At 42.9% G+C, this 23,973-nt stretch overlaps 1 protein-coding gene across 2 annotated transcripts in view; it reads left to right on the plus strand.

Annotated features, from left to right (window-relative positions):
* Window positions 1-436: 436 nt before the first annotated feature.
* The window catches only part of tnfsf11 (TNF superfamily member 11), a 33,862-nt gene continuing 10,325 nt past the window's right edge, over window positions 437-23,973 (plus strand). Inside the window, exons 1-2 of one of the 2 annotated variants that reach the window (XM_059967811.1) lie at window positions 437-685; window positions 18,688-18,843. In XM_059967811.1, coding sequence (XP_059823794.1) covers window positions 539-685; window positions 18,688-18,843 — 303 coding nt within the window. In that variant the 5' untranslated portion in view covers window positions 437-538. Of the gene's footprint in view, window positions 686-1,172; window positions 1,221-18,687; window positions 18,844-23,973 lie in introns of those variants that run through there. The other variant, XM_059967812.1, reaches the window with a different exon arrangement.

Consider the following 23,973-nt stretch of genomic DNA (forward strand, 5'->3'; position numbering starts at 1 on the left):
TTAATGAGGTAATAATAATTGTTAATTATTGTTAATCTCTAATAACTGTTAGAGAGGAATGGCCAGAGTGGTTCAAACTGGCAGGAAGGCGGACCATGACTCAAATGACCTCGCGTTGCAACTGCGGCGTCCCTGAACACACAAGGCGAACGTTGAAAGCGACGGGTACAGCAACATGAGACCACGAAAATACATCCAGTGGCCACTTCACTAGGTGCAGGAGGCCGCTGATGAAAATCATAATTATTCAATCACCAGATCAATATATCGCAAGTAGGCACACGATTATAAATACAAACTACACAGCCCGACTATCCACATATAAATTACAATTACAAGCACAGTTCTAATCAAATACCCTGTTTGTTAGCACTCACACATATGCCCCTCACGGTCACGCAGTATTCTTCAAACCCCGTTCGGGCGGCGCCGGGACTCGGAGGGGTGTGTTCGGCGGCCGGCTGTTGTTGATAGGACGGCCGCCCGCCCGCCCGCCCGCCAGCCACAGGTTATTTGCATTTCACTCTGCCGTTCAGCCATGGCCGAGACGGATGGTCGGCTGAATGGCCGTGGCTTTGCGGCTCCCAGGGCGGCCGGGCTCCTCACCCTTGTCCTGTGTGTCAGTGCCCTGCAGCTTGCCCTCACCATCGGTTTCATCTGTTACACCCAGAGCCAGTGGCTGCAGGTAGGAGAGAGGCGGGGAGGGCATAGGGAATGGAGAAACCGGGGTTGTTTTGTGGCCATTGCACGGTTTGGGACGGCGCCGCCGGGCAGAGCCACTACCACATGGAGCCAGATACACGGGTGCTGTGAATGTAATGTTTGCACGCTTTCCCTTTCCAAGTACGGGGGGTGGGGGGGGATTAATTGACCGCTGTCTTTATTGGGTGGATTGATGTAGGAACTGTGTAAATAGGAACCCGTTACCGAAGAGTTGAAAAGCTGCGGTACTGTGTGGTAGCCGGTTTCTGCTCTACGTCTGTTGGTTGTAGAGGTGGGTTGTGTGAAAGATTGCTGCGGTCTGCCGTTCAGATTGGGTAACTCCTTCCCTGTAATATAATTCAGACTGGGAGTCTGAATGCTAAATCATACCTGCAGGAATTGGGTCGACTCGGCAGTCCTGTCATTTTATGCTTCTCAAGCTTCAACTAACTTCCTGTTACGTCGGAACAGTGCACAAGTCCACAGACGGAGGAAGCAAAGTGGGAATGGGATGTGGGGTAAGGAAGGAGGTTCAGGGTTAGTCCTGTGAATGGAAAGATGTTCTCAGTGCCGAGATGAACAATGACAAGCCATCCTGATAGCGAACTTTTACCGACATTAGTTGAGTTTGTCCTTAACTTTGGAAATCGCAGATTTGATAACCATGCTTCCCCGGTTTTGTAATGAATAACTTCAAATGCGCATAAGATCAGAAGAAAGAACTAAAACTGCAGGGAGAGATGAAACGAATTCTGCTGTTGGCTGAATACAAGGACCTTTTGGATTTGGCCAAACAATGGGAGCTTGTCCAAATGTACAGGAGCATTGATAATGGAGACAGCCTGTGCAGTAAATTAGAAGTGCAGGTGAATTGGTGTTTCAGCCGGAATGGTTGGTTGGATTTCTGGATAGTGAGAGGATAAAAGTTCAAATCCAATGTAAGTTTATTAAAGTACCTGGATGTCACCATATGGTGCCCAGAGATTCATTTTCCTGTAGGTATTCAGTGTAGAACTAAGAAATACAATAGCATCAATGAAAAACTGCACACAAAGACTGATAAACAACAAATGTGCAGAAGAAGAGAAACTGCAAATAAAAAGACTAATATAAATAAGTAATGCAGAAAATATGATTTGTAGTGTCAATGAAAGTGGGTGTTGGGTTGTGGAATTAGTTCAATGTTGGGGTGAATGAAGTTATCCATGTGGTTCAGGAGCCTGATGGTTGAAGGGTAATAATTGGCTATTAATAATTATCCCTGAACCTGGTGGTGCATGACCTAAAACTCTCGTACCTGCTTCCTGATGCAGCAGTGAGGTCGGATGATGACGGTCTTTGATCGATGCTGCTTTCTTGTGGCGATGCTCCTCGGAAATGTGAAGGTGATAGGGGGAGTGCAACTGCACAGAGTCGACAGTGGGAAGGGCAGACTGAGGAATCATGGAGACAATGGCCATTTCAGAATCCTGAAAAGGGAGTGGAGGTGACCAGTGATGGAAAATCAGGAGTATGCTTCAATGAATGTGCATGGAGAATAAGGACTTGGAGCACTCTGTTAAAAGTTGGGGTGAGGGCAGAAGAATAGGAAATGGAGGAAATATGTTTGAGAGATCAGTCAGTAGTGCCAGGGGGGGAAACCGGGTTTATGGTAGAAGGAAGATATCACAGAAACACTTGTGTGGCAGGTCCAATCATCCGGACAGATGCAATGGAGACAGAGCAGCTGGTCAAACAGAATCATTGACAGGAAGCAGGTTGGGAAAGGTGTGGTTGAGAAAGCTGAAACAGATCATAGGAGTACCATCCTGCTCAGCAGGTTTGATGACAATGTTGGGATTGGTCTTTCTTGAACACATTAATAGGTTAATTGCCCAGAAGATGTGTGGCAGCATCTGAGAGAGGTTGATGGGAACGTGGAGAGACTTAAATAAAAGTTTAGTGTAAATGGATAGTTGATAGTGTGTATGTGATGGATGGAGGGCCTGTTTCTGTACTGTATCTTTTGACTGCTTCGAGAGTGATTTGATACTGTTACAGAGAGGTCAAGGGCATGGAAATGCAATTGAATGTAGACATTATGCATGAATTGCAAGATACAATGAGAACGTACCTGATATGTCTATGAAAGTTCTTGGTCATCCGGGTCATTGTATATCAAGTATTGTAAATCAAGGCAACCGGACACTGTGGTCTAGAAGATGTTTCACCACTCATCTGAGAGGCTGTTCCATGATTGATGTCAACAAACATCAAATTCCTGAGTTTTTCAAACCTACAGACACACTCAGACAGAAATTCATCCACCCCAAGGAACTTATACCCAAACGTAAACAGAGTATTGCCATCTCATGCAGTGAGAACTGCACAGATCTGTACATCATCGAGACAAAACAATCCCTTCTCAAATGGATGGAGGTGAGTACCTCGGCTTCTCAGCTATGTATCTTCACCTAAAGGACAAGACATCAATAATGAGTATAACGTTTTGGATACTGTTGGTGGGGGTGACCTACCAGGGACAAGTTGCAGTGGTTGTGTCTCTGGCACCGAGACTGGACCCTCGGCTCAGAAGGGAAGGAGGTACTGATAGGGGACTCGATAGTTAGGGGGACAGGTAGCTGGGTGACTGTCAGGAGAGGGAAGGAGAATAGACAGAACGAGCAGAGCACCCTTGTGGCTGTTCCCATCAATAACAAGTATATTGTTTTGGATACTGTTGGTGGGGAGGACCTATCAGGGACAAGTTGCAGTGGTTGTGTCTCTTGCACCAAGACTGGACCCTCGGCTCAGAAGGGAAGGAGGGAAAAGAGGAGAGCAGTAGTGATAGGGGATTCAATAGGGGGAGAGATAGGAGGTTCTGTGGAAGAGATCGAGAATCCCGGATGGTCTGTTGTCTCCCTGGTGCCAGGGTCCGCAATATCTCAGATCGAGTTCTCAGTATTCTCAAGAGGGAGGGTGAGCAGCTGGATGTCATGGTCCATGTAAGGACCAATGACGTGGGTAGGAAGAGTGAGGAGGTCCTGAAAGGTGAGTTTTGGGAGTTAGGTACCAAGTTAAAGGACAGGACCTCCAGGATAGCAACCTCAGGATTGCTACCTGTGTCACGTGCAGTTGGGTTTAGAAATAGTAAGATAACGCAGATCAACACTTGGCTGAAGACATGGTGCAGGAGGGAGGGTTTCAGATTTACAGATAATTGGGCAGTTTTCCGGGGAAGGTGGGACCTGTTCCGGCAGAATGGTTTACATCTGAACTGGAGGGGACAAATATTCTTGCAGGTAGGTTTGCTAGAGAGGCACCAGTGGATTTAAACTAGATACAAGGGGGGAGGGGAACCAGAGTGTAGGAACAGGCATATGGGAGAAGGAAGATAAAGAAGATAGTAAAGTTGTTTGCACCGTTAGTGATAAACAGAGAGTAAGAGGTGGAGAATTTCTTAAATGCATTTATTTTAATGTTAGGAACATTGTAAGAAAGGTGGATGAGCTTAGAGCATGGATTGATACCTGGAAATATGATGTTGTAGCTATTAGTGAAACATAGTTGTAGGAGGGGTGTGATTGGCAACTAAATATTCCTGGATTTCAAGACGTATAAAAAAGCTGGATGAACTCAGCAGGTGGAGCAGCATCCGTTGACTGCTTCTTTCAACGGATGCTGCCCGACCTGCTGAGTTCATCCAGCTTGTTTGTACGTCTTGATTTGACCACAGCATCTGCAGTGTACTTTGTGTTTACTATTACTGGATTTCATTGCTTCAGGTGTGATAGAATCAGAGGGACAAGAGTGGGAGGTGTTGCATTGCTTGTCAGAGAAAATATTACAGCGGTGCTCTGGCGGGATAGATTAGAGGGCTTGTCTAGGGAGGCTATTTGGGTGGAATTGAGGAATGGGAAAGATGTAGTAACACTTACAGGGGTGTATTATAGACCATCTAATGGGGAGTGAGAATTGGAGGAGCAAATTTGTAAGGAGTTAGCAGATATTTGTAGTAAGCACAGGGTTGTGATTGTGGGAGATTTTAATTTTCCACACATAGACTGGGAAGCCCATACTGTAAAAGGCTGGATGGTTTGGAGCTTGTAAAATGTGTGCAGGATAGTTTTTTGCAGAGGTACATACAGGTACCAACTAGAGAAGGGGCAGTGTTGGATCTCCTGTTAGGGAATGAAATAGGTCAGGTGACGGAGGTATGTGTTGGGGAGGACTTCGGGTCCAGTGATCACAATGCCATTAGTTTCAATATAATTATGGAAAAGGATAGGATTGGACCCAGGGTTGAGATTTTTGATTAGAGAAAGGCTAACTTTGAGGAGATGCAAAAGGGTTCAGAAGGAGTGGAATGGAACAATTTGTTTTATGGGAAGGATGTAATAGAGAAATGGAGGTCATTTAAAGGTGAAATCTTGAGGGTACAGAATCTTTATGTTCCTGTTAGGGTGAAAGGAAAGGTTAAAAGTTTGAGAGAGCCATGGTTTTCCAGGGATATTGGAAACTTGATTCGGAAAAAGCCAGATATCTACAATAAGTATAGGCAGCATGGAGTAAATGGGGTGCTCGAGGAACATAAAGAATGGAAGAAAAATCTTAAGAAAGAAATTAGAAAAGCTAAAAGAAGATACGAGGTTGCTTTGGCTTGTAAGGTGAAAATAAATCCAAAGGGTTTCTACTGTTATATTAATAGCGAAAGGATAGTGAGGGATAAAATCGGTCCCTTAGAGAATCAGAGTGGACAGCTATGTGTGGAGCCAAAAGAGATGGGGGAGATTTTGAACAATTTCTTTTCTTTGGTATTCACTAAGGAGAAGGATATTGAATTGTGTAAGGTAAGGGAAACAAGTAGGGAAGTTATGGAATCTATGATAATTAAAGAGGAGGAAATACTGGCGCTTTTAAGGAATATGAAAGTGGTTAAATCTCTGGGTCCTGACAGGATATGCCCGAGGACCTTGAGGGAAGTTAGTGTAGAAATAGTAGGGACTCTGACAAAAATATTTCAAGTGTCATTAGAAACGGGGATGGTGCCAGAGGATTGGCATATTGCTCATGTGGTTCCATTGTTTAAAAAGGGTTCTAAGAGTAAACCTAGCAATTATAGGCCTGTAAGTTTGACGTCAGTGGTGGGTAAATTAATGGAAAGTATTCTTAGAGATGGTAGATATAATTATCTGGATATACAGGGTTTGATTAGGAACAGTCAACATGGATTTGTGCGTGGAAGGTCATGTTTGACAAATCTTATTGAATTCTTTGAAGATGTTACTAGAAAAGTTGACAAGTGTAAAGCAGTCGATGTTGTCTATATGGACTTCAGTAAGGCCTTTGACAAGGTTCCATACGGAAGGTTAGTTAGGAAAGTTCAATCGTTAGGTATTAATATTGAAGTAGTAAAATGGATTCAACAGTAGCTGGATGGGAGATGCCAGAGAGTAGTGGTGGATAACTGTTTGTCAGGTTGGAGGCCGGTGACTAGTGGTGTGCCTCAGGGATCTGTATTGGGTCCAATGTTGTTTGTCATATACATTAATGATCTGGATGATAGGGTGGTGAATTGGATTAGTAAGTATGCAGATGATACTAAGATAGGTGGCATTGTGGATAATGAAGTAGGTTTTCAAAGCTTGCAGAGGGATCTAGGCCAGTTAGAAGAGTGGGCTGAAAGATGGTAGATGGAGTTTAATGCTGATGTGTGAGGTGCTACATTTTGGTAGGACTAATCAAAATAGGACATACATGGTAAATGGTAGGGCATTGAGGAATGCAGTAGAACAGAGTGATCTAGGAATAATGGTGCATAGTTCCCTGAAGGTGGAATCTCATGTGGATAGGGTGGTGAAGAAAGCTTTTGGTATGTTGGCCTTTATAAATCAGAACATTGAGTATGGGAGTTGGGATGTAATGTTGAAATTGTACAAGGCATTGGTAAGGCCAAAATTGGAGGATTGTGTACAGTTCTGGTCACCGAGTTATAGGAAAGATGTCAACAAAATAGAGAGAGTACAGAGAAGATTTACTAGAATGTTACCTGGGTTCCAGCACCTAAGTTACAGAGAAAGGTTGAACAAAGTAGGTCTTTATTCTTTGGAGCGTAGAAAGTTGTGGGGGACTTGATAGAGGTATTTAAAATTATGAGGGGGATAGATAGAGTTGACGTGGATAGGCTTTTTCCATTGAGAGTAGGGGAGATTCAAACAAGAGGACATAAGTTGAGAGTTAATAGGCAAAAGTTTAGGGTAACATGGGGGGGGGGACTTTTAAAAAAATTTTAAAATTGAATTTTCAAATGGTTACAAAAGGGAAAAAAAAGATTATCAACCCTTCCCCCTCCCCTTAACCCCTCCCCCCTAACATATCCCTAGAGAAAGAGAAAAAAAAATAAAAAAGATCGAGTGCCTGGATATCGGAAGATCCCCACATGCTCCATGGAGTTCATAATAGCTTTAGTATATATATTTCTTTCTTTCCCCAAATAACCAATAAATTTATCTTCAGAGCACCTATATATTTAATCCTATCTTTTGTAAATAAGGGTGCCAAATTTCCAGAAATATTTCATATTTATCTCTTAAATTATAAGTAATTTTTTCAAGTGGAATACAGCTAAAAGCTATATCTATTTTCATTTTCTTAATGTATGTTAAAATTCTTTTTCTTTTCACCAGTCCATTAAGCCCATTAACAATAAAACTTAAAAAATTTATTAAATTAGTCATTATTTTTAACTTCAGTCTATAGTAATACCTAACTTTTCAACTTTCGTAGTACCTTGGGGAATCTTTTTAAAATTCTCTGTGTTGCTGTGTGTCTCCTCCCCGATTGTCCAGGCAAAGAAAAAAAGATTAAAGAAATATAGATTATAAAGAAAAAAATAACAAAATACCCCCCTACTAATGTTGTGAATTAAAAAAACTCTATTGTACGGGTTATGGCAATCACCATGATTACACACGTGAATCCCGTAGCAATCGATCCGAAGATCCCCCAGCTCCCCGTAACGTAAAGTATATATAAGAGAAGAAAAAATAATATCATTACTCTCGATTAATATTTCTCAAATTTTTACCTTTCTCCCCTTGTATCATATAATTAAGAATATATTTAAATATTCTTCTATCCTTAAACATCCATCAACATTCACTGTCCCTGTCTTCATCTTTAATCCGTTTCACTTTTAAATCTTTGGTTGTGGTTAGCGAATATCTGGGAGTTCTTGTGTAAATTCTTCTGCATCCTGATAATCAGTAAAAGATCTTCTTTTTCCGTCATCCAAAAAAAGGATCAGGGTTGCCGGGTAGTGCAATATAAATTTATAACCCTTTTCCCATAAAACTTTTTTCGCTGGGTTAAATTCCTTCTTTCTCTTCAAAAGGTCATAACTTCTATCAGGATAGAAAAGAACTGTTTTCCCTTCTATCATCAATGGCCCGTTTCTCTTTTTGGCACGTTGGGCAGCCGCCTTCAGGATCTTTTCTTTATCTTGATATCTTAAGCATTTTATCGAGATTGATCGTGGGTTTTGATCTACTTGAGGTCTTGTTCTTAAGGCTCTGAGCCTTTTCAATTTCAATTAACTGGGTTCCTTCTTCCATTTCCAAAATCTCTGGAATCCATTTCTGACAAAAGTTTGTTGGATCCTCTCCCTATATACCTTCTTTAAGTCCAACTATCTTAATATTATTTCATCTGCTAAAATTTTCAAGTACATCCACTTTTTCCAACGACCGTTTTCTTTCAGGCAGAAATATTATCTTCCATTTTATTCACTCTATCAATGGTGTCTCCCGTTGTTTTAATTTTCTTGTCCATTTTGTCCTGTCTTTTCATCATTTTATCAAACATAATCTTCATATTTTAATATCTTTTTTATTACTTTTAATTCATACATTATTTGCACCAAAGGTTTTTCTGTCTCCAATATCACCTCCAACCTCTTCCTGTTGCTCTTCTTTGTTTGTCTCTTCATCTTCGTCTGATTTATCCAGAGAACCTGATTCCGCCTCATATTCACTTCCACTTTCAGTTCTGATCATAGCTAGGATTTGTAGTTTGGGTTGCTCATGTTTGCGCATGCCCCTTCCTTCACGCATGCACAATTCCTGTTGCTCTTTGTTTTGGAAACGGTTGATGTTGCCGCAGTTTCCTGTTCTGTATCGCCGGAGGTAAAATGCACTTGAGCCCGAGGCTCTTTCATGGCTGCCGGCCTTGATTCTTTTCCAACTTGTGTTGTCTTCAAAGTAGTAGTTTTCTTCTGCTTCTGTTTAGGAGGCATATCTTAAAACAATCCTGAGTAGTTTATAAGCAATTTTTTAAAAGTATTTACTAACTTTTCTTCACTTAAACATTATTTTACTGTTTTTTTATGAGAGAGCTGGATTTCCACGTCCCGGTCCTACGTCATCACGTGATATCCCCCCGGGAAATTCTTTACTCAGAGAGTGGTAGCAGTCTGGGTCGAGCTTCCAGTAGGAGTGGTAGAGGCAGGTTTGGTATTGACATTTAAAATAAAATTGGATAGGTATATGGACAGGAAAGGAATGGAGGGTTATGGGCTGAGTACAGGTTGGTGGGACTAGGTGAGAGTAAGCGTTCAGCACGGACTAGAAGGGTCGAGATGGCCTGTTTCCGTAATTGTTATATGGTTATAAGGGACACACCTTTGATAACTATTTGCACATTTTGAACAGGAAGGACAGGTGGTTTGAAAGAGGGGTTAAAGAAGCCATCTTCGTCAAACTGGAAAACCCACCCCTGTGCAGAGGGGAGGGGTATGACAGCACCTATCATCTACTTACATTGTAGTCCTAACATCTCCACCCCAGTATCTCCACAACAGTTCACACCTTCATTCATGCAAAGATAAGACTAAAGACCCTCTCATTACCTCTACGACTCTTGATGTGATTGCTGTACAGTACCTTTAAACAACTCACTGAGTTTATAAGGCTCCATGGACTAGGGCTGAAGAAATCTGTCTGGTGAGTAGCAAAATGTTTTCTAGACAACACAGCAAGTCCAGTGGCCCTGATTTACCACTGCTTGATAAACATAGCTGATACTTTGAACAGGCTGGAGAGTGAAACTTCAGCTAAAATAACATAGAATAAATCAAACAAGATGATTAAGGTTAGGGAAATTATGGTCAACACCTCTATCAAAGGCAAGAGGTGAACTAAAAGCCATTGAGGAGAGACGGTAAAAGAGGCAGATGAAAATCTTATCCCCTCCACCACTGGAGAAGTTTCAATGAACTGAAGAGGAATCGAAAATCCCCAAAAATTTGGAACTCACATGCTCTTGGCCCAGAAACATTGACTCTGTTTCTCTTTCCATGGATGCTCCCTGACCTGATGAGATTTTCCAGCCTGTTTGATGTCAGGCTTCTGGTGTCTGCATTTTTCTAATTTTCAGATGCTTATCCTGAACTACAGCTCAATGGGGAAACGCTGTAGCCAACTGGTGCTCAAAGAATGCTGACATACTGCATGAGACAAATGGTCAGGAAATGGATAGCTTTGGCAGGTTAAATGTGGGAAGGATATTGTGTTGACAATACTTTCCTCATCAGGACTTTGTGGTACACAGACTTTTCAGGTAAACAGTCTATTAATACTTAATGAAGATAAAATGAAACCAGAAACTTGTGAAATGAACACTGTCCCTCCTAATCTTACATTCAGAATGAAAGCTGCTTTTGACAGTCAGCGACTGCAGTGAAAAATTTAAAGGTATGCAGACATTAAGAAAAAATGTATCCTAATGAATTTGATCACCAGTTCCCCCGATGGAATAGGAATCCTGCCCAAACTCGGGCAAAGAGTGGACATAACAAAGTAGCATGATCGCAGATGTAAACTGTCCTGTGGTTTGGTGGTGATTGCCCCAAAGCAGCAGCAGTTGCTTCTCTTGTGCCTTGATAGTCATTTCACCAAGTTGCTAACACTGAGTGTCCAGTCATTGACCACACTGGATCCCTGACCAAAGCTCTAAAATTTATTGGATTGATTTTTGGCTCTGCTGCACAGAATCTCCAGTGACAACCGTGCTGAAATTTAGCTGGAGCTGAGGCTTCATCCCCACTATTACCTGCATTGAATCTGTAGAAGTGATTCAAAATCTCCACTTAGCTGCAGTTACTGAACTTAATTACTTGTTCTGACTGCAGTATGATGAAGCAACCCTGATAGCACTTTATGCGTATGATGAACAAGAATTTAATGATGTATCCTTGCAAGACACAGTGGAACCTGATGGAATTTTGTGAATAACATCACGACTAACAATTTTACTGTCTTTTGAAAAGTAACAATCTGGTTGATTAGGAACAGTGATCATTTTGTATGAAACTTTGGAAGTAGTTTAGATCACTCTGCTCTACTTTGTTCTCATATTCGTCAAGATTCCTCTCACGGGTGAATATTGAAGTATTAATTCCCTCTCACTTTATTAAATTATATTAGATACAAGCTTAATCAACCTGATTTCTTGTTTGACAGTGTTGCCATTTCCAGGAATTGGTGTAATGAACCTTCACTGTCCTCCCTCTAAAGGAAAGTATACAAGTTCCTGCATGTGGAAGTTGAGAAAGGGGATGTGCTGGAATTTTTGAAAAACATTAGGATAGAGAAATTACTAGTGTCAGGCAGAATATTCCCCAGGCTACTACAGAACTGGGGGAAGAGATTGCTGCACCTTTGGCGATAATCTTTGTGTTTTCACCAGTCACAGGAGCAGCTCCAGAAGATTGGAGGTTGGCAGATTTTATTCATTTATTTGATGAAGGTAATATGAATAATCCTGGGAATTACAGACTAGTGAGTTTTATCTCAGTGGTAGGAACATTATTGGAGAGGAACCGTAGAGAGAGGATTTGCATGTATTTGGAGAAGCATGGTCTGATTAGGGATTGTCAGCGTGGCTTTGTGAGAGATAGGCTGTGCTTCACGAGCCTAATTGGCCTTTTCAAGGAAGGTGACAAACAAATTGAAGCTCGACCAGTTAATGTAGTGAATATGGATTGCAGTAAGGAATCAACAATGTTCCCCATTTGGAAAGTCAGGAGGTAAGGCATCCAGGGAAAATTGGCTGTGTGGATTCAGGCAACACACACAAAATGCTGGTGGAACGCAGCAGGCCAGGCAGCATCTATAGGGAGAAGTACAGTCGACGTTTCGGGCCGAGACCCTTCATCAGGACTAATGGAAAAAAGAGATAGTAAGAGATTTGAAAGGGGGAGGGGGAGGGGAGATCTGAAATGATAGGAGAGGACAGGAGGGGGAGAGATGAAGCTAAGAGCTGGGAAGTTGATTGGCAAAAGGGATACAAGTCTGAGAAGGGGGAGTATCATAGGGTGAAAGGCCTTGGACGAAAGAAATGGGGAGGAGAGCACCAGAGAAAGCTGGAGGACAGGCAAGAAATTATTGTGAGAGGGAAAGAGGAAAAAATAATTAAAAATTAGGAATGGGGGGCATTAACGGAAGTTAGAGAAGTCAATGTTCATGCCATCAGGTTGGAGGCTACCCAGACGGAATATAATGTGTTGTTCTCCTTTCTACCTCCTACCCAAGAGGGTAGATCCATTGTTTCAGCTTGTTTCTGCCCCACCAAACTCACTTCTGCATACCTCAACACTGTTTTATCCCCCCTTGCTCAATCCCTTCCCATCTATGTTCGTGACACTTACCATGCTCTGGATTTTTTCAATGAGTTCAAGTTCCCTGTCCCCTATAGTCTTATTTTCACCATGGATGTCCAGTTCCTATATACCTCCACCCCCCACCAGCAAGGTCTCAAAGCTCTCCGTTTCTTGTTGGATTCCAGACCCAATCAGTTCCCCTCTACCACCACACTCCTCTGTCTATTGGAACTGGACCTTACTCTAAATAATTTCTTCTTTGGCTCCTTCCACTTCCTTCAAACTAAAGGTGTAGCCGTGGAATCCATATGGGTCCCTGCTATGTCTGCCTTTTTGTTGGCTATGTGGAACAGTCCATGTTCCAAGCCTATATGGGTATCTGTCCCCCTATTTTTCTTCGCTACATTGACAGCTGCATTGAAACTGCCTCCTGCATGCATGCTGGGCTCGTTGATTTCATCAACTTTGCCTCCAACTTCCACCCTGCCCTCAAATTTACCTGGTCCATTTCTGACACCTCCCTCCCCTTCCTTGATCTCTCTGACTCTGTCTCTGGAGACGGCTTATCTACTGATATCTACTATAAGCCCACGGATTCTCACAGCTACCTGAACTATTCCTCTTCCCACCCTGTTACTTGTAAAAATGCCATACCCTTCTCTCAATTCCTCCATCTCCGCTGCATCTGCTCTCAGAGTGATGCTTTTCATTCCAGGACGAAGGATATGCCTTCCTTTTTTAAAGAAAGGGGATTCCCTTCCTCCACCATCAACTCAAACGCATCACTCCCATTTCACGTGCACCTGCTCTCACCCCAGCAGCCTCTGTGTCCAACGTATAATTCTCCGTAACTTCCGCCATCGCCAACAGGATCCCACCATCAAGCACATCTTTCCCTCCCTCCCACTTTCTGCTTTCCACAGGGATCACTCCCCCTATGCAACATCCTTATCCATTTGCCTCCCCCATCCATTCCCACTGATCTCCCTCCTGGCGCTTATCCTTGCAAGTGGAACAAGTGCTACACCTGCCCTTACATTTCCTCCCTCACCACCATTCAGGGCCCCAGACAGTCCTTCCAGGTGAGGCGACACTTCACCTGTGAGTCGGCTGGTGTGATTTACTGTGTCCGGTGCTCCCAGTGTGGCCTTCTATATATTGGTGAGACCCGACGCAGACTGGGAGACCGTTTCGCTGAACACCTACGTTCAGTCCGCCAGAGAAAGCAGGATCTCCCAGTGGCCACACATTTTAATTCCACATCCCATTCCCAGTCCGATGTGTCAATCCATGGCCTCCTCTACTGTCGAGATGAAGCCACACTCCGGTTGGAGGAACAACACCTTATATTCTGTCTGGGTTGCCTCCAACCTGCTGGCATGAACATTGATTTCTCTAATTTCTGTTAATGCCCCTCCTTCTTACCCCATCCCTAGTTTTCAATTTTTAATTATTTTTTCTCTTTTCCACTCACAATAACTCCTTGCCTGTTCTCCATCTTCCTCTGGTGCTCCCCTCCCCCTTTCTTTCTCCCAAGGCCTCCTGCCCCATGATACTCTCCCTTCTCCAGACAGACTTGTATCCCTTTTGCCAATCAACTTCCCAGCTCTTAGCTTCATCTCTCCCCCTCCTGTCCTCTCCTATCATTTCAGATCTCCCCTCCCCCTCCCCCTTTCAAATCTCTTACTATCTCTTTTTTCCATTAGTCCTGATGAAGGGTTTCGATGCGAAATATCAACTGTACTCCTTCCTATAGATGCTGCCTGGCTTGCTGTCTTCTCCGGCGTTTTGTGTGTGTTGCTCGAATTTCAAGCATCTGCAGATTTTCTTGTGTCTGTGTGGATTCTGACTGGCTTGTCCACAGAACAGAGGGTGGTTGTAGATGGACTGTGTTCTGCTTGGAGATCAGTAACCAGTGGTGTTCCACAAAGTTCTTTGCTGAGACCCCTGCTTTTAGTGATTTTTTTAAAAAAATGACTTGGTTGAGGAAATGGAAGTGTGCATTAGTACATGTACAGATGGTATGCATGTTGGTGGAGTTGTGGATAGTTGTAGAAAGTTGTCATAGGTTACAATGGGACATTGATAGGATGCAGACCTGGATTGAGAAGTGGTAGATGAAGTTCAATCTGGAAAAGTGTGAAGTGATTCAATTTGGAAGATCAAACTTGAATGGGGGTAGTGAGGGTAAAGGCAGATATATCAGGGATATCTAAGAGACTCTTGGATAGGCACATGGGTGAAAGAAAAAATAGAGGGTTATGTGGGAGAAAAGTGTTAGATTGATTTTGGAATAGGTAAAAAGGTCAGCACAACATCATGGGCCAAAAGAGTTTCATGGAGGAGATGCTGGTTGGTTCTTCCCCAGGTTGGGAATTCTAGAACAATGATAAGAACTTTTGTCATGGGATAAGAAGAGTTTTGGGATGGTGAATCGGTATCATGGCCATGGTAGCTGATTGGTCAATATTTTAAGGAGGTATATGGGGAGGTTGGAATATATGGTACTGATATAGAGAATCAACTATGATGTATCAAGTAGGCTTGAAAATTTGTATAGAAACGTAGAACAGGCCTTTTGGTCCACATGTAAGCTGATCAAATTACAGATGCCTAATTAAATGGATCCTGGACTTCTTGACTGAAAGGTCACGGTCAGTCCGTGTTGGCAGAATTATCCATCATTTTGAGCATTGGTGCCCTCCAGCTGCTGTTCATGCTGCTGATGCATGTCTGTACCACTAGATCCATTTCAGATCAAGTCAGGTTTGTTGATGGCATAACAATGGTTGGCCTCGACGTGGACGAGACCAAAGAGATGATTGTGGACTTTGAGGAAGGCACAGGCTGGCCATTCCTCACTGCATATTGATGGCTCCTCCGTGGAGAGAATTAGGAGCACCAAGCTTCTGGGAGTGCACATAATGGATGACCTCACCTGGCCCCTCAACACCATCTCTTTGGTCAACAAAGCACAGCAGTATCTCCACTTCCCGAAGAGATTGAGACAAGTAAAGTGAGGCTTTCCACCCCCACCACCTTTCTAACCAAATTTTACAGAAGTACTATTGAGACTTCTTGACCAGCTTCATCACCAGTTGGCACATGAGTTGCAAGGCATTTGACAACAAGTCCCTACAGAGGATTGCAAGGACTGCTGAGGATCATCGGGGTCTCTCTGTTCCAACCATCAGAGATATTTATCAGGAGTGCTGCATGTGCAGAGCCCTGAATGTTGTCAGTGATCCCTCTCATCCATGTAACAATCCTTTGCCTCCCTGCCATCAGGCAGGAAGTACCATAGCATTAGGACGAGAATTGTTGGGATGGGAAACGGCTTCTTTCCCAAGGCTGTAAAACTACTGAATGTCTCTGCCACCACCTGGGTCTCATCACACGTGAAGTGCCAGTAGTGTTATACTGTTCACTTTTTAACTTGTGTCATAAGTCATAATCATCTTATTATTTATTAGTGGTAATATTACTTTATGTGTGTGAGTTGTGCACTTTGGTCTGGAGAAATGTTTTATTTGGTGGTATAGGTGCATAGGGTTGAATAACCAGAAACTGAATTTGAACTTGAAACTATTAACTTTTGCCTGCACATGGTCCACGTCACCATTTCTGCACATTTGTCTATCTAAGAGCCTCATTAAACCTCCATAATATCTGGTTCCATTACGCAGCCTGGCAACACATTTCTGGCACACTCCACTCTGTTTGTTAGTATGTATTGTAGTGCAAATCTCCTTTGAATTTCCCCCTCTCAACTTGTACAGACCCCCTCTAGTATTAGACATTTTAACCCAGGAAAAGGGCAAAGCGTGGATAGCCAGTACATGATTTTCTATATATGAGCTTCTGTCCGGTTTCCCTCCAGTCTCTGCCACTCTAGAGTTTGTCGAATTTCTCCTTGAAACACCTGCCTTCTAATCTGGGCAGCATCCTGGTAAGTCTCCTTTTCACCCTCTCCAAAGCATCCTTTGATTAATGGAGCGACTAGAACTGAATGCCATGCACCACATGTAGCATAACCAGAGTTTTACAGAGCTGCAACATAGTCTTCTGTCTCTTGACCTCGACGCCTTAACAACTAAAGGTGAGCCACCCTCTACATGTGTGTGGTCACTTCCAGGAAGCTGTAGACTAAACCCCTCCCCCCCCCCCCCAGACTCCCTCTGCACGACGATGCTTTTATGGTCCTGTCATAGTTTCACCTCCCGAAGTGCAACACTTCACACTTGTATAAATTAACTTCTATCAGCCATTTTTCTGTCCATTTTACAACTGGTCTGTATCCTGCCAGATTCTTTCATAATCTTCTGCACTATCCACAATACCAGCTATCTTTGCTTCATCTGCAAGCTTGCCCACCCATCCGTGTTTTCATCTAAGTCATCACATATATATGTCTTAAATATATGGAACTCCTTGTTATGGATATCCAGCCAGAATGAGACCCATTAGCCTCTACCCTGTGCATCCTATGGGCAAGCTAGTTCCAAATCCAAATGGCCAAGTCACTCTGAATCCCATGCATCTTAATCTTCTGAATGTGCTTTCCAGGAGGAACCATGTCAAAATCCCTGTGGACAATATCCTCTGTTCTGCCTTTGTCGATCGCCTACTTAAAACACAACCAAGTTAGTAAGTCATGAAGTGCTCTGCACAAAGCCGTGTTGATGGATAATTGGCTTATTGTTGTTACATGTACCAAGGTGCATTGAAAACATTGTACATCATCCACACAGATAACTTCATTTCAACAGGGCATTGAGTTTCTACCAGGTGAAACAATGGAATAAAGTGTTACAAGGAAAGTAGAGTGCAGGTGGACAATGAGGTGCAAGGCCATAATGAGGTAGATGTGAGGTGGAGTCCATCATAAGGGATTTGTTGGTAGAAACTGTCCTGGAGCCTGATTTACCTGCTTTCTAGCTTTTATATCTATTGGTTGGGGAGGGAAGAAGAGAAAATGTTGATGATGACTTTGGTCTTTGATTATGTTGTCTGCTTCACTGAGGCAGAGGGAAGTGTAGTCAGAATCCATGGAAGGGAGGCTATGTTCTCTGATATGTTGAGCTGAGACTACAGCTCTCCGTGGTTTCTAGTAGTCATGGGCAGATCTGTTGCCATACCAAACTGTACGCTCTCTAGGTCCTATCTTCCAAGCATTGAATGGCCTAGGTGGGGAAAGAGGAATCAGGGTGGTATGGAGAAATGCGAGGCCAGGCTGGGAGAACACCGAAGGCCCATGTATGCTGCAGAAGGAGTGGATCTCCTCACAAACTACCCACTCACCCAGTCATCCGGCGCCTGCTGTCTCATTGGTAGAAGGGTCTGTGGTTCCCATGTTGGCCTTGGCCACTTCTGAAGCCACAGCACCAGTGAAAGTCAGCATTCTGACTTTTGCAAGAAGGCATTGATCAGAATTAGAATCAGGTTTGATATCACCAGCCTATGTTGGGAAATATAATCAATAGAACGAAAAAAAAAGTGTTCCTGGGCGCAGTGTCCATTTAGAATTCAGATGGCAGAGAGGAATAAGCTGTTCCTGAATCGTTGAGTATGTGTCTTCATGCTCCTGTACGTCCTTCCTGATGGTAGTAATGAGAAGAGGGCATATCCTGATTGATAGGGGTCTTTAATGATGGATGTCACCTTTTTGAGGCATTGCTCCTTGGAGATGTCCTGGATACTATGGAGGCTAGTGCCCATGATGGAGATGGCTAAGTTTACAGCTCTTGGATCCTCCTCCTGTTATAACTAGACTTCCAGTGACACTCTGGAGTCATATAACATTACCACAAAGACCATGGGCCTCTGAAGGTTATCATTCAGTCTTGAGAAACTTACCCACATGTATTATTAGTATATCGGGCAGACGGACATGCGGTGACTAGCTTCTCTTACCTTATTGCAAACCAAACAGGAGATCAGAAGTCCCCAGAGAAAATTCTCAGAATTTAAAATCTACTGGGCACCCCTTCCTCCACTGTGTCCCAGTTTGACCTCTCCCACCAAAGTTGATAACTGAGGCAGAGTGGCATTTTGTCAGTGCTCCACTGGAACTTTCTGTCTTGTATAAGGGACATCTGTATCCAGACAAATGGGGCTAGCATTTGAGCCAAAGGGCCTGTTTCCGTTCTGATTTGTTCTATAAGCCTTTATTGCCTACACCTTGGGGTTAGGACTTCAACACAACTTGGGCAGTGAGCGTTGCCAGTTGGAGGGTTCTAGTGTTTATGAAGTAAAAGGCAAATGAGAATCCTTCAATTATTTGTTATTGTTGAATGAGGTGATACTTGCTGTGAGGTTTTCCAGCTGTAACATGCCTCTCTCCTTTACAGAAGAATGTCGGTGGAATCTCTGAAGAGTTCTTTCAGTGCCTGAGACTGATCTCAGATTTTAACAGTGGTACACCAAATGCATCAGAAACAGAAATGCAGGTAGTCTCCGAGTCCTGCTCACAACAACTACAAGGACTGAAGCAACTTGTCAAGCAGGTGAGAAGTTTGCATGGCTCCCAGAGGCAATCTACAGTAGCTGAGGTTCGATTTGATAGTCGTACTGCTCACTGAGCTCATTACTGCTCTTGTAGGAGTGGAGTTAAACTGACTGCTGGTGTAAATTCATCCTGTTACCAGACAGTGTAAGCAATAGGTCAGAACCTATCATTGTGAAGCAGAAGATCATGGGTTCAAATCAAATTTTATGGAAAACATGCAAAACATTATACTTTCATAAAACATTAAGACGTAGAAACAGAATTAGGCCATTCAGCCCATCATTTCTACTCCACTCTTCCTTCATGGCTTATTTATGTCCCTTTAAGCCCCATTCTCCTGCCTTCTCCCCACAATCTTTGACATCCTTATTAATCAGGTAGCTATCAAACTTGGCTTTAAATGTATGCAATGATTTGGCCTCAACAGCATAATGGCAATGAGGTCCACAGATTAAACACCCTCGGGCTAAAAAAAATTCCTCCTCATTCTGTTCTATAGGGATGTCCCTCTGGTCCTAGACTCCCCCACTATAGGAAGCATCCACTCATGTCCACTCTATGTAGACCTTTCATTATACAATATGTTTCATTGAGTTCCCCCTTCATTCTGCTAAACTCCAGCAAGTACAGGCCCAGAGACATCAAATGTTCGTCTTGTGTAAACCCTTTCATTCCTGGGATTATTCTCATGAATATCCTCTGGAAGCTCTCCAACAGCATCATTTTCTTAGATAAGGGGCCCAAAACTGTTCTCAATACTCCAAATGCAGTCTAAGCAATACCTCATAAAGCCTGAGTGTTATATTCTTTCTTTATGTTCTAGTCCTCTCAAAGCAAAACATTCGCTTTGCTTACTTCCGACTCGACCTGCAAGTTAACCTTTAGAAGAATCCCGCAAAGGCTCTCAAGTCCCTTTGTGTCTCTGGTTTCTGAATTTGTTCCTCGTTTAGAAAATATTCTACACCTTTATTCCTTCTAGCAAAATGCATGACCGTGCATCTCGCTACATTATATTCCAGTTGTCACTTCTTTGTCCATTCTCTCAATCTCCTTCCACAGTCCTCCACAGCCTAGTCCTTCCACAGCCTCCCTCCCTATGTTCCCTCTAAGCTGTACGCGTGTGTGCACGCACACATTTTTCAACCAGTGCACAAAGGAGATTAATGTGTGCACAATAGGTTAGTTACCTAAAATAATGTAGTAATTAATAACTATACTTGTTGAAAATAATCTTTTAGCTAAATGCTTCTTTTAACTGGTTAGTTGGTTTTTCAAATACCACAATGCACGTCATTAATTTATGTCACCTCACCTTTCCTGTTCCGGTTTGTACAGCTGCATCACGGCGGCAGCCATCTTTGGCTGACAGAGTTCATATCGTCAACTTCACATTTGACAATGAACAAGTTAATGCCTTGTGTCTAAAATATCATGATTTTCTAGCTGAAAATACTGTAATAGTTAGACATTTTAATGGTTTCAAATGTTCCATGCAAGAAAAAATTAAATCCAAACTGATTTCAAACTTTGCTCAAATGGTGGCATTTGTACTTCAAAATGAACAGTTTTGTGACCTTGGTCAGTTGATGGACATTGGGGGAACCTTTCTTACATCTAGTGTGGACTGTGAGCGAGGTTTTAACCTAATGAATCAACTCAAAAACAAGCTGAGAAACTGTTTAGGTGAATGTCATTTGGATATGTTAATAAGAATCAAAAGCTATCAATTGGATGGAAGTTCTGTTAGTCTAGATAGAGTTTACATAGAATGGGTAAATGCCAAAGACAGGAGAGAGAAAAAAATAACTGAGTGACTTAAATATGTATGTTATTTTGCTGTTATTCTGTGCAGTTTTATGTCAGATATTTTGTAAACCTACATAAACTGCACCATGCGCACATACTTCTGTCACCGGAAAAAAATTTACACAACATAAGATCTTTGTACACACTGACTACTAAAAATTAGAGGGAACATTGTTCCCTGCTTCCTCCACACTGCCTTTCCGATGCTTTCCATGCACTAATTGACTGGGGGCTGCATTGTGGCGATTGAACTAAGGTCTTTCAAATCGGTAGTTCTAATTGAGTAAGAACATAATTCTTCGTATGTTCTACTCAATATTTAACCTCCAGTTGGCATGTCAAAGCAGATTACCATATTGATGTTTGTACGAGCTTGGCTGCTGTGTTACCCATGCCATGACAGGAGCTGTCACTTCAGGTGTAAGAAGATCTATGAATTCTGAGGTTTGGAACAGCCATGGTAAATAGTCAGTCAATGTGAAAGCAAGCCCTCTGGCCAATTGAGCATCAATCCACCCATCTACACTAACCCAATTTTATTCTCTATGCACCACCCTGCCACAGAATGACACTATTTATAGCAACCATTTAACTTGCCAAGCCACGTATCCTTGGAATGTGGGAGAAAACTGGACTGCTGAGGAAAAAACCCACAAGTTAGCAGGGAACTGTGCAAAGTCCACACACAGGTAGCATCCAAGGTCAGTATCAAGCCCGGGGCCACTGGAACTGCAAGGCAGCAGCTCCGCCAGCTCTGAGTAAACGTCAAGGCTTTGTGCACAGGAGGGAATGTTGCTGTGGGGGAATAGTGGCTTGTGATTCCTGTTGGATGATGGAACTCAGTGGAGGTATCTTGATGCATCAAAACCCAGGGAACCGGAAACAATTTGGATCATCCCCTGTAACAGCATCGTCATCCCAGTGCAACTGGCACCAGCAGCCCCAGCGATAAACCATTGCACATTTTGACCTCTTGAGAAGAACGTTCTGAGTTGGTTCATGCTGACTGCTGCTTTGGCCATCCCTTAACTGTGGAGAATTGTCAATGGCAGCTCGCTCCCTGAACTTTGCTCTGACTTGATGGTTGAGAGCTGGCCTGTCCTGTCCTTAACTTTTGACAGATAGTGAAGCTATACTCTTAAACTAAGTTAACTGTCAAATGTTTATGATAGCCACTCCAAGAACACTTAAAAGCTTTATTGTACTCTTTAAGAATTAAAAACTGAACAGGAGAAAATATCTGCAGTTCAATACATTCGTATTAACTAAATTCCAAGAGTGTAAATAACCTGAAAAACACTCCCCTCCTTTATAGCTACTTCTTTCCACTGAAATGATGTAGTTTCTGAGCCGCTACTTGGCCTGATCTGTAGGCTCAGTGCCAAGATTTCTGACAGATTCCAATTTGTATGCCACATGTACATCAATGTCTGGTGTAATGAGTGTTTGTGTTGATAACAAACACATCCCGGGTGCAACCTGCTAGTGTTGCCACACGTTTCAGCACCAACATAGCATTCCCACTATGCTCAGAAGAACAGCACAGAACTCAGAGAAACAGAACATAGCAAGTGGCAAAGTAATACGAGGCCTTTTCCTCCCTCTTGCTCACTTGCACAAATACACAACCCTCTCATCCCAGAACCGGCCTTCTTTGGCCTCCATCCTCCAGTGGACCTGTGGTGAACTATGTGCCTTTCTGGACACGCCCCCTGTTGACTGCTCCTGTGGCTCCTCCCACAGGCCCCTGTATAAAGGCGATCTGAGGCCTGACGCTCGGCCTCAGTCTCCAGGACATAGTATGATGGACACTCACTCCTGGTTCCTTCTTCCAGTCAATAAAAGCCGATATCTCGCCTTACGTCTCAGTGTGAGTTACTGATGGTGCATCAGGACCCGTGCACTCACTGGGTCTTTGACCTCCTCAGTGGATTCACAGTTTCACAGATGACTTCTGGACTTGCATTCGACCTTCAGGTTTTGATTTAATGTATTGACCCACAACAAAAGCGCTTAATATCTGTTTTTATGCCAGTTCAGTTCTGCTATTTCTTTACTTAATTCCTTGATGACCCTCCCAGTCATCAGATTTATTACACCTCTTAAGTACTAGCTAATTTCTCTGGCTAGTCATGGCTTGGTCCAATTCTCTTGTAAATGATTTGTTATTAACTGGGATGCTATTCTTTTTAAAATATTTATTTATCAAGTTGCTAGTGTTTATCTACAGTCATAGATTTTGATAAATCTTCCCAATCTACTTTAACTGGTCCCTGAGACCTCTCTGGATTTCTGTGTGCTTTAAAGACCACTTTCAGACTTGATTAAATCATTGTTAAAGTCAATATAAAATATAATCAATCTTTCCCAGAGACTATTAAACAATAATCCTGTTTCCTTGCACAGTACTTGTTCTAAAGGGATTCCAAGTAGATCCTTAAAAATACTGATCAAGTATTGAATCCACTTCACAGATGTGAGGACATCAGTTGGGTAGGATGATATAACAGGCCAACTATGTAGCTAGAATAGTCAGCCTATATGGTTTGATTCCCAATAGTAAGGTATTGAAATGGTGAGGTATGTAATGGATGGGCAGTTTAAAAGGAACAATATATTAACAGTAGGCTCTACGTTGACTGGGTTTAGAATCATTGGCACTGGGGCGGCCCAGTAGCCTAGTGGTTAGGACAATACTTTACTGTACAGGTGACCCGGGTTCAATTCCATCCGCTGCCTGTGAGGAGTCTGTACATTCTCCTCAGGAACATGTGGGTTTCTCTGGGTGCTCTGGTTTCCTCCCACAGACCAGAGATGTACCGGTGGGTAGGTTAATTGATCTTTGTAAATTGTCCAGTGTTTGGGATAAATTGGGGGATTGATGGGAGCCGTGGCTTGAAGGGACAGAGGGCCTACTCTGCACTGTATATAAAAAAAAATACAGTCGGCCCTCCTTATCCGCGGGGGATTGGTTCCAGGACCCCCCGCGGATACCAAAATTCGCGGATGCTCAAGTCCCTTATTTAACATGTATCAGTGCGGTGGTCTTTAGGACCCAGTGGAACCCTGGACTTTATTTGACATGTCTCCGTATGGTGGACATTAGGACCAGGCGGCGCAGCTCTGAATCTGCAGTGTTTCTGTTCACAAAAATAATCAGGATCACCATTGAAAATAAGGTGGAAGTAATAAAGCGATCGGAAAGAGGTGAAACGCCATCGGTCATTGGAAAAGCATTAGGCTACAGTCGGTCAACGATTAGAACAATTTTAATGGAGCATGTGAAAGGCCCTGCCCTGATGAATGATACAATTATTACTAA

Source organism: Hypanus sabinus, chromosome 4 (assembly GCF_030144855.1).
Source record: "Hypanus sabinus isolate sHypSab1 chromosome 4, sHypSab1.hap1, whole genome shotgun sequence".
Taxonomy (NCBI): Eukaryota; Metazoa; Chordata; class Chondrichthyes; order Myliobatiformes; family Dasyatidae; genus Hypanus; species Hypanus sabinus.